Below are 9,895 nucleotides of genomic sequence, written 5' to 3' on the forward strand. Positions count from 1 at the left end.
GTGGGTGCTCTCTCCTTACTTGCTTACCACTGTGGTTACCTTGTGAAGGTTTGTCTGTCAGGTGCAGTATGAGAGAGGACAGGGAGTCTGGAATGAGAGTCTGGCCTTGGGTTCAAAGCTTGGTGCTGTCCTTTAGTAAGTAACAGGTGTTCAAGCAAGTGAAAATGTTTGGCTAAGCCTCTTCCTCCTTGCATCTGGTTCAAACAAGGGTCAGCGTGCAGGATGCTAAGGATTGCCCGGACAGAGTGGTAGGACTTGGTACAACTGCTATTCTAAACTGCCCTGACTTGGGGACATGAACAGGGCCAGGGGCTTGTTTAGTAGTGAATAATAAAGATAAGTACGCTCCTTGGCCAGGGTTACTCGATCCCGAGACCTTGCTTGAATTGCCTCCTTTAATCCTCTCGAGAATTAAAGCAGGTTTGATGATTTTCAGAGTCACAGTGGGAAGCTTGGGTTGAGAGGTGTGAAATCATAGATTGAGTACTCCACAATCCCCAGTGAGGGAGAGGGATTCTCATGTCCCCAATCTGGGTAGGACAAGAGGCGCAAATTTGGTAGCAATTCCAACAAAGGAAATAATCCACAGAGAGTCATGTGCCTTCACAGCTCTACCCCACACAGTGCAGCCTCCTCCTTCCCTCCTGATATCTTTCCTGAGATCCCAGCCAGATGCGACCTCCCTTCTAGAAAGAAGAGATGATGGTGAGACACTTACCTGAGGCCCGACCTCCGTATCTCTCTGCAGCAGCATCTGTGTGAGCTCAGTGAACTGGAAAAGAGAAAAAGCAGGTCCTTCCCTTTAGAATCCTGTTATCTGTGTGCTCTAGCTCAGGGCATGAGTAAGAGACACAACTGGGAACCCCACTATGTACATCACTCAGGTAAGAGGTAATATTCCTTGGGATCCACCTTTTTTTGGGTGCAATGCCTTTTCTCTCAAGAAAATTTTTGTTTCTGGGCCACATTCAGTGCTGCTTGGGGCTTACTGTCAACTCTGTGCTTGGGAATCATTTTTGGTGGGGAACAGGGACCATGTGTTGCCAGGGATCAAACTTGGGCCTCCTATATACAAAATACATGCTCAATTCTTTGAGCTGCCTCTTTGCAATCTATTTTCCACATTTTTTGTGACTATGTCCACACAGCACCAAAGCACAAAATGTTTCTTCATTCATTACCTAGATTTTTTAATTGTGTTTTTCTTTGTTTGACCATATTTCTACCCACCTATATTCTGTGATTAAAAAACAAACAGAGGGGCCGGGCGGTGGCGCTAGAGGTAAGGTGCCTGCCTTGCCTGTGCTAGCTAGGCTTGGACGGACCACAGTTCGATCCCCCGGCATCCCATAAGGTCCCCCAAGCCAGGAGCAACTTCTGAGCGCATAGCCAGGAGTAACCCCTGAGCGTCACCGGGTGTGACCTAAAAACCAAAAAAAAAAAAAAAAACCAAAAAACAAAAAACAGAATCATTATAGAAAACACAACAAAATATATAAAGTAAAAATACCACTTCTTCCCCTGTTTTCATGAATCCTATGTCCAGGGCAAAAACTATTGACATGTTGAAGCATATCTAGACAGACACCTGTAAATACAGGTGAGCAGGAAAAAACAGGAGCACCCTGACACCATTGTCTGACACATACTGTTTATTATTTATTATTATTGTTTATTATTTATGACACACACCTTATTTTCCCAAACTCTTACTAACAGGCTCCTGCGCATAAAGGCTTTTCTGTAGAAGTTGAATTGGAAGTGGATGTGAGAGTTCACTCATGACTATCTTAAAGTGGCCCTCTTTAGTGGGATGGAAGGATCAGCAAGAATGAGAAGGTAGGATCTAATTCCTGTTCTGACTCCTACCTATTGGCTGACTTTGGATGTCACTTTTCTTACTTTGAGGACACACTCTTCTCATATAAAACAGAGTAATAATAGCAACATTTTCCTACACAGATATTTTAAGATTTCATACCTCAACAGTTATTGAGTTACTATGGTGTATCCTGAGTATATTACCCTTAGTTCCTGTTCTCAAAATGGGCAAGGTAAGTACACAGAAATATGCACCTGGGGGGTGGGGTGGGACAGAGAGATAGTGCAGTAGGTAGAGTGCTTGCCTTGCATGTAGCTGACTTGGTTTTGATCCTTAGCAGCCCATATGATTCACCAAGGCTGCCAGGAGTGGCTCCTAAGGGTAAAGTTAGGCATAACCTATGAACAGAAGTGAGTAAGGCCCAAATCTCCTCAAATTAGGCTCACATGTTCACATGTGTATATTAGACTTTGCATCTATAACAGTATGGCCAGTGTTTTTTAAAGAGAAAAGGAGATAGAGATATTACATTAGATATTTAGATGCAATGATCAAACAGGGATTCTCTGAGGAGAGTACTTTGTCAATGAGACCAACAGTAAAAGAGGAAGTGTTGCAGATGAAGAGACCAGCATGTGCAAAAGTCCTGAGTAGGGACCTGCTAAACCTAAGTGGCTGGAGTAGATGGGAGGCTCTAGAGAGGTGAGCTGGACCAGCTCATATAGGGCCTGGGAGCTTGGGGAAGAGACTGGACTTTGTTCACAGTGTCATGACAACAGGCTGTGGACTCCTTGAGCAGTGAGAGATGTGGGTTACAGACTCATTTCATTTTTCTACAAACCTAGAGACCTGCTTTTCTTCCAAACCTTGATGTGTGTGCTTCGCTACCACTTTGTGGCCCCCTCTAGAGATTTCTGCACTGACTGCAGCATCCAGGGGAGCCCTTTCACCCATGTCATCCACTCACAGGCCCATGGCTCTGTGTATTATGAATCAGTGACTTTCTTAATCTAACTGTTTTTGTATTTATTGTTTAGACTGTTTAGTTCCCTGCAAGGAGGGGGATTCCACTTTCACAGGGCCTGGCACATAGTCCACCTTCAACAGATATTTGTAGCATGGTTTTATAAAGAAAGGAATAATAGGGATGGGGATAGGGCTCAATGAACTGGATTGTCGAGCCAGGAGTTTTGAGTTTTATTTTTGGCATGTTACCTGTGAATCTAAGGTAGGAATAATCCTGGAGCACTGATGGGTATACACCCAGCACAAAACAAACAAAAAAGACTAGGAAAAGAAAGGAACAACAGAGATATCTGTGTGTTTAAGAAACCCTTCCCAGAGAATGGGGTTTCTATGTGGGTCCTGAGGGTTGAATAGGAGATGTCCAGGTTCACTTAGAGAGGAGAGAGATGTAAGAAGTTTATCCAGAAAGGAACCCAACCCGATGCCCTTTCTCAATCACTCACAGTGGAGTCCTGGGGATCCACGTAGATCTCCTTGCTGGTATAGAGGCAGAACAGGATGTCGTTGTAGGTTTCCAGCTGAAAGATCAAGTCTGCTATGCTGTCCTGATCTAATTTTGGAAGGGGCTTGCTGTCCTGGTGTTTAGGGGGTCTCTGACCTGAGCCACAGGGTGTAATGAGCTTCAAGGGAAATAAAGAGGAAGAAGTTTAGAGGTAACAGTCCTTCTCTGGCTAATGACTGGCTCCAACTAATAAATCAAGGGATCCCCTGTCAGAAGCCCAGTGCTGATCTCAAGGCATAGATCAGGGTGGAGGTGGGAGTTCCCCCAGATCCATATGAGATATGAGTGAGGGTGCATTGCAACTTCTTTCTAATCTTCCACTTCTCTCTCTTCTCTGTTGTTTAATTTTTTAGGGTCACGCCCAGTTCTGTGGACCTGATGTTCAGTGGTTAGAGAAAGTTCTAGGGCCCATCAGGTCCCTCTCAGTAGGATGCCAGCTCCTTGCTTGTGCATTGCCACTCTGTGCTCTCCTGCACCTTGGTCATCTTTTCTAGCATCTATTCTCCTTTTCCTGCCCCTGTACATTTTTGCATCCTCTCAGAGGACCCTCATCTTTACCCCCCTTGATTCAACCACTCAGTGAGTAGAGAATTCTTGGATGCTGCTCACCAAGACATGCATCAGGATGGCATCCTCAGTGAACTCTGTGGTGGTCACATGGTACTGGAAGTTCTCTGGGCCCTTGTACATGGGGGCTACAGAGGAAAGACAAGGGTTCAGAATACTTCGGGGGGTATATGCTGAAAGGTTTAGAGTGGCAGAACAGAATGACTTCTCTGCTTCACTGCTCTGAGTACGTAGTGGGGCTGGCTTGTGTATCTTATAACCAAACACATTCACTGGGCAATAATGGGCCCAATTAGGGGTATTATTGCTATGTCTTACTCAGAGGGCCTATGGCTAATCTAGTTTTACAAATTTGGGGAAAGGAGACTCAGGGACACAATGACCTTCCCAGGTCCGAAGACTGAGAACCTTTCTTCCCCTGCCCTCTTTCAAACATTGGCCTCTTGGAGGCTAGTCTCTGATTTCTTCCTGGAGCTTTAAGGGTCCAGTTCTGGGTCTGAGGACAGAGACACCTACGCAGAGTGAGGTGCAACAGGTCCTCTAGCAGCAGGTTTAAGAGGATCTCAGCCTCGGGGCACACCTGGAGAAAGGGAAGGCAGAAGGGGTTCTCAGTGCCACCAGAAGAGGTGGGTGGATCCTCTCCCTAGGGCAGGGTAAGTGGGCAACACACTATTTTCTGTAGCAGGAAAGGCAGTGCCTCATCCAGGAGACTTGTCACCAACAGCAGAGCCTTGTTGGCCAGGAGAGGGTTCAGCCTAGAGGAGGGGAGAACAGGTGGATAGTGAGACCACAAAAGGGAGACCGAGGGATACAGGGAGCTCAGAGCAAGATGAGGGAGACCCCTTTGAAGTCTCAGCAGCTTGAAGTTAAGAAGGGTGGGAGACATTTCCTCTATGGTCTAAAATGTACTTTTTCCCCTCTCCTATTTTCTTCCCTCCATTTCTCTTCTCTCTTCCTTCTTGCTTTCTTACTTTCTTTCTTTCTCTGATTCCTCCTTCTATTTATCTCTTCCTGATTTACTCTCCTTGCCTAGATGATATTTCTTCTCTCTGACAAAGATCTCTGGGACTTTACCTTGGCAGTAAAAGTCAAAAAAAGTTCCCTGGAAGAGGCAGTTTTTTGGTACCTAATTGTAAGACTCACAGATGATAAGCGGTAAGTTGTGTGGTAAGTGGGTTCACTCTTCTCTTACTCCCCAACCTCCCATCAGGCTAGGTCTTGTGAGAGATCCCATCCCACTGAAGAAGAAAGCAGGAGCCTGGAAGTCATACAGCTTGAGGTAGCGACAACACTGAGATCTAGCCATGGAAGCACACACAGTCCTGGCCTGGGCACTTCACATGGAGATGGTAGACACACAAGGATGATGTGTGCAGCCTAGAGGCTTGTTTGTTTGTGTGTTTGGTGCCACTGATGAAAGCCACATCCCCACAGATACAAGGCAAGTGTTCTACCACTGACTCACATTCCTATTCTTGCAATTGGTAGCCTGGGATATGACCCTTCCTTTGGCCAGTTTAAAGAAATTGAATTCCAATTGGATTGGGTAGAGGCAGCCCTCACTTTGATTTTCAGTGAGGAAAAGTGTGGACACCAGGTGGAAGCCTGCAAATGGGTACTCACTCCTCCAAAACCTTGATGCTCAGGTATCCAGGGGGCGTGTGGCACTCCTCAAAGACCACCTTGGTCTTATTCCCCTTCTGATCCAACCGAGCTCCGATGCGGATATTCTTGATGACTTCCAGTCGCAAGACCCTGTGGGGGCAGCATGTCTGGGTAGGCTCTAGGCCACATCCCAAGGTGGATATCAGAAAGAACAGGTCTGTGTCCTTGAACTGAAAGGCTCAAATGATAAACTACAGGAGTCCATTCAAAACACAGGATTTAAAGATCAGACAACACCAGGCCAATGACCTCACAGAATAACCCTGGCTTGGGACTGACTGGTGAGCTTGAGAAGGATCATGTGATTCCTGGTTTGGAGCCTCCATCAGGCCAAAGCCCAGTGCAATTGTACATTGGTTCTAGGGTGATGGTCTTTACTCCATAGCTGGGAGAAGTTTCCTAGCCTCCATCAAAAAAGTTTTCTTCTTTCGGAGTTCATGCCTGTTCAGAAAGAGAGGCTAGACCAAGGAATCTGCAGTTAGCAAGAAACAAAAAGGGCATTAAAGAATATACAGGCTTTGAAATAAGGTACTTTCCTTGTACATAGGCAACCCATATATGGTTTCCAAAGTGCCATCAGGAGTACAGTGCTAGGAAGAACTCTGAAGCACTGCTGGATATAGACCAAAAACTAAATTAGAAATTAAAACCAAGCAATATGCTATAAAGAATAACTTTTCAGGCCAGAAGCTAGTTCAAAGGGATGAATGCATGCTTTGCATGTAGGTGTCCTAGAATCCAGTTTCCAGAACCTGAAGATCTTTTGAGCACTGCTGAACACAAGAGTCAGCAATAGCCCTCAAATGTGGTCCTAAACCTCTCCCTCTTCTCTCACCCCCACACACAGAAGACGCTTCTTTCACATGCGGACATCACCTTGCACCAACTACTGGCTGTTGCTTTGCAGCTTGGTGAGGGAGCAACAAACTCAACCACCAATCAAGGCTGAATGCTCCTGCATTTGCCCATTTTGTAGTTGGGGAAACAGATCCAGAGAATAGGCATGCTCACTCCAACTTCAGTGAGAGTGAAGTGCTGGACAACAAGGCAAGCTTGTCAGATCAGATCCTCCTAAATACAACCTAAGATACTAGCATTTCCCCCCCTGTTGGGTGCAATGCTCCTTGACAGGGTTTTTTTTTTCTTTCCTCTTTTTGCTGCTTATTCACTAAGTGAACATGGGCCTTCCCCTGCCTTGGTTTTCCCATCTGTGAAAATGACTTTGAAGCAAGTTCAAGTAGGACGGATTATCATAAAGACTTTTCCTAGGCTGAGACCATGGTGGGTAGGAGGCAGCCCTGTGTACTCACTTGGGGAGCTTGATGTATAATTTGTTTCGCAGGGTGACTTGTATCACAGTGTCTGTCAGGAGCTCCACACTGACCTCCAGTCCTTTGGAATCTTCAATGACCAGCCTGTGAGAGGGATGAGAGGCCACTGATTCTTGGTGGAGGGGGTTCATGCCTATGTTAGCTAGAGCCAGGGCACAGCGGGGGGGGGGGGAGTGAACAGCTTTGGGGTGAGCCCGAAAGCTGATGCATGCCACTCTTCAGCACACTGGGGTCCAGTTCTAACCTCCCAGCCTGGAAAGCCTTGGGTGAGTTTCTCGCCTTCAGTAGCCCTTGGAGGAAGCTTTCCGGGGATAAGACAAGAACCAGGGAGGAACCATAGGCTCCCAAACACTACTGGCTCTAAAACCAATAAAATAACGATGTTAAAGCAAAAGACAATGGGGGCTGGAGACAGTGTACAGCAGGTAGGGCACAAGCCATGCTGGCAGCTGATGGAGGTTTATTTCCTGCCACCCCAGAGGGTCCCATAGCCCCATAAAGAGTGAGCCCTGAATGTAGAGCCAGGAGTAAGCCCTGAGCACCACTGGTTATAGGCCTCTAAGACAAAACAAACAAAAACAAAACAAAACAAAAATGCCCAAACATTTATTCGTGACTTTATAATAGCAGATGTAGGCTGATAAGATCGAGTTGGGATGGGGGTGAGGTGCTTGCCTTGTACACTGCTGGCCCAGGTTTTATTGAGCACCTCCAAGAGGGGCCCCTGAGCACAGAGCTAGGAGAGTAAGACCTGTGAAGAGCCTGACATAACCCCCCCAAAGAAACAGAAACCCACAAAATAAAATGCACTCAAGCAGTTGTATGCTCCCAAATTCAAAGGCCTGGAGAACTCCTAAGACCTCTCCTGTTTCCATTGCAGGGAAATGCTGGCTCTATCCACTCACCCTGAAGTCTGCAGCACCTCACCAAGAAGGCTCTCCTTTGACATCAGGCTCCCCAGTGACAAGAAAAGTCCATTTTTCTCTTTGGACAAACGTTTTTTCACGAGAGGTAGGTCGTCCAATATGGCGACACTGTTGTCCCCAGTCCCCGCCAGTGGGATGTTGGTCAGGCGTTCCAGTACACGGTGTTCAAACAGGTCTGAAATGTCTGAGGACAAAGACCCACACCTTTGTTCAGTCAGCAGAGGACATCAGTATCCGCAAAGACATTAACTTTTAGGACATCCAGGACATCTAAGCCACAAGTACTTATTAAACCTTACTTTGTCCCAGGCTTACATCAATGGGGCTTTTACACCCCAGTGAATATGCATTCTGGTCAAGGAGATAGAGGACAATTGAGCTATCAGATTAGAAAACAAGGCACTTGAGGAAAGTGATGTGTGCTATCAAGAAAATAAGATGGAGATACCTTTGAACATGTGTGTGTGTGTGTGTGTGTGTGTGTGTGTGTGTGTGTGTAGGGCAGAGTTATCTATTTCAGATGGATAGGTAGGAAGTACCTCTTGCACTGAGATGCTAATGATATTGCATAATATGGGGGAGGGCAGGAAAGATAGGTCAAAAAACTGGAGCTCATGCTTTGCATACAGGAGACCTGAATTCCATGCCTAGCACCATCCAGTCCCACAAGTCATGATCTAGGAGTAGCTTCTGAGCACTACTGGGTGTGGAGATTGAGAACTATGCAAAGGTTCAGAGGTACCAAAGAGTCTGGTGAGTTTATGGAACTGACAGCCCAGTGAGGTGGTGAGTAGTGAGTGGGAAGGGGGAGTAGATGGACAGTAAAGACCCCTAAACAAGAGGGAGAGACACAAGAACAAACAAGGAAGGTATAATGCACTGGGATAAGGTTCTAGAAGATTTCAACACAGGAATGAAGGAGACCCGAGGAGATCCTTTAGGTCTCAAAAATTGTGGGTGGGAATGCCCATCAGGGAGCTTTTAAAGAATGAGAAAACTTGCTGAACTGGGAAGGAAGGTAAGAATATGGTTGGTAGAAAGAAGGAATAAGAGCTCCTGGTGGTGTCAGGGCAGGTGGTGGGTGAGAGTGGAGAGGAAGGATCTGGCATGCCAAGACAAGGAGCCTGCAAGTCTGGGTGGAGGGGGCACAAGAAGTGTTAGTGTAGGGGAAGGGCAGGGTTAGTCTGTCCAAAGGCAGGCAAGTGGGGATTGTATGTGGGGTCAGATGCAGGGTCATCTTGTGGAAGAAGGTGTCTCAGTCTTCCTCCCCCAAAACTTTCTGGGAAACCTGCCTCCTGCAGCCCACCCCATACACATTACCTGCTTCAAACTGCTTCTTGCTGATCATCAGATAGAGCTGGTGCTGGGCCCGCCCTTGAGCCTGAGGCAGCAGTCCCCAGCATAGTAGTGACCCCCAGAACAGCAGCAGCATTCTGGGCAGGAGCTGTGGACACAGAGCTGGAAAGTCTAGTGGCCCCTCAATGTCCTTCCCCAAGTCGAGGCTTGGCACATGCCAGCTCTATCTTTCAGAGAAGCACAATTACACCTGCCCCCCCCCCCAGCTCTAGTGAGAAGTCCGGAGATCATTTCAGGGCACCCGTACCCACCTATGGGTTGGATGACCACTGGACTATGCCACTTCCTGACCATGTGATCTTAAGCAGTTTCTTGACCTCTTTCTGCTTCAGTTTTTTGTTGTTTCTTGGGAGCTACACTCTCCTGTAATCAGGGCTTACACCCAGCTCTGTGCTCAGAAATTACTTCTATTGGGGCTTGGAGGAACATATAGGTCTGAGAATTGAACCCAAGCAAGGCAAGTGCTCTGCCTGCTGAACTTTCTCTTTGGCCCCTGCCTCAGCTTTCCTGTCTGTCTAATAGGGACAGTCAATGGTTTAGAGAAAGACATTTAAGCCTATGAGTTGAGAACAGGCCTCAATGGGTCCCTCCTCTATTAATAGAACTAGGGACCAGTTGTAGCATCCCCTTTCAACCATGGAATCTTCTGGATCTTGGGGAAGAGAAAACATGGTGTCCCAGAGGAAGTACCATGTGGAGG

General features: G+C 46.8%; 1 protein-coding gene across 1 annotated transcript in view; it reads right to left on the bottom strand.

Annotated features, from left to right (window-relative positions):
* Nucleotides 1–9,271, bottom strand: part of LOC126017560 (uncharacterized) — a 43,741-nt gene extending 34,470 nt beyond the window's left edge. The window contains exons 1-9 of the mRNA XM_049779497.1: nt 9,160–9,271; nt 7,819–8,023; nt 6,893–6,997; nt 5,541–5,672; nt 4,588–4,672; nt 4,434–4,497; nt 3,960–4,045; nt 3,292–3,468; nt 719–772 (exon numbers count right to left, since the gene is read on the bottom strand). Coding sequence (XP_049635454.1) covers nt 719–772; nt 3,292–3,468; nt 3,960–4,045; nt 4,434–4,497; nt 4,588–4,672; nt 5,541–5,672; nt 6,893–6,997; nt 7,819–8,023; nt 9,160–9,271 — 1,020 coding nt within the window. The remainder of the gene's footprint in view (nt 1–718; nt 773–3,291; nt 3,469–3,959; nt 4,046–4,433; nt 4,498–4,587; nt 4,673–5,540; nt 5,673–6,892; nt 6,998–7,818; nt 8,024–9,159) is intronic.
* Nucleotides 9,272–9,895: the final 624 nt, after the last annotated feature.

This window comes from Suncus etruscus, chromosome 9 (genome assembly GCF_024139225.1).
Source record: "Suncus etruscus isolate mSunEtr1 chromosome 9, mSunEtr1.pri.cur, whole genome shotgun sequence".
Lineage (NCBI taxonomy): Eukaryota > Metazoa > Chordata > Mammalia > Eulipotyphla > Soricidae > Suncus > Suncus etruscus.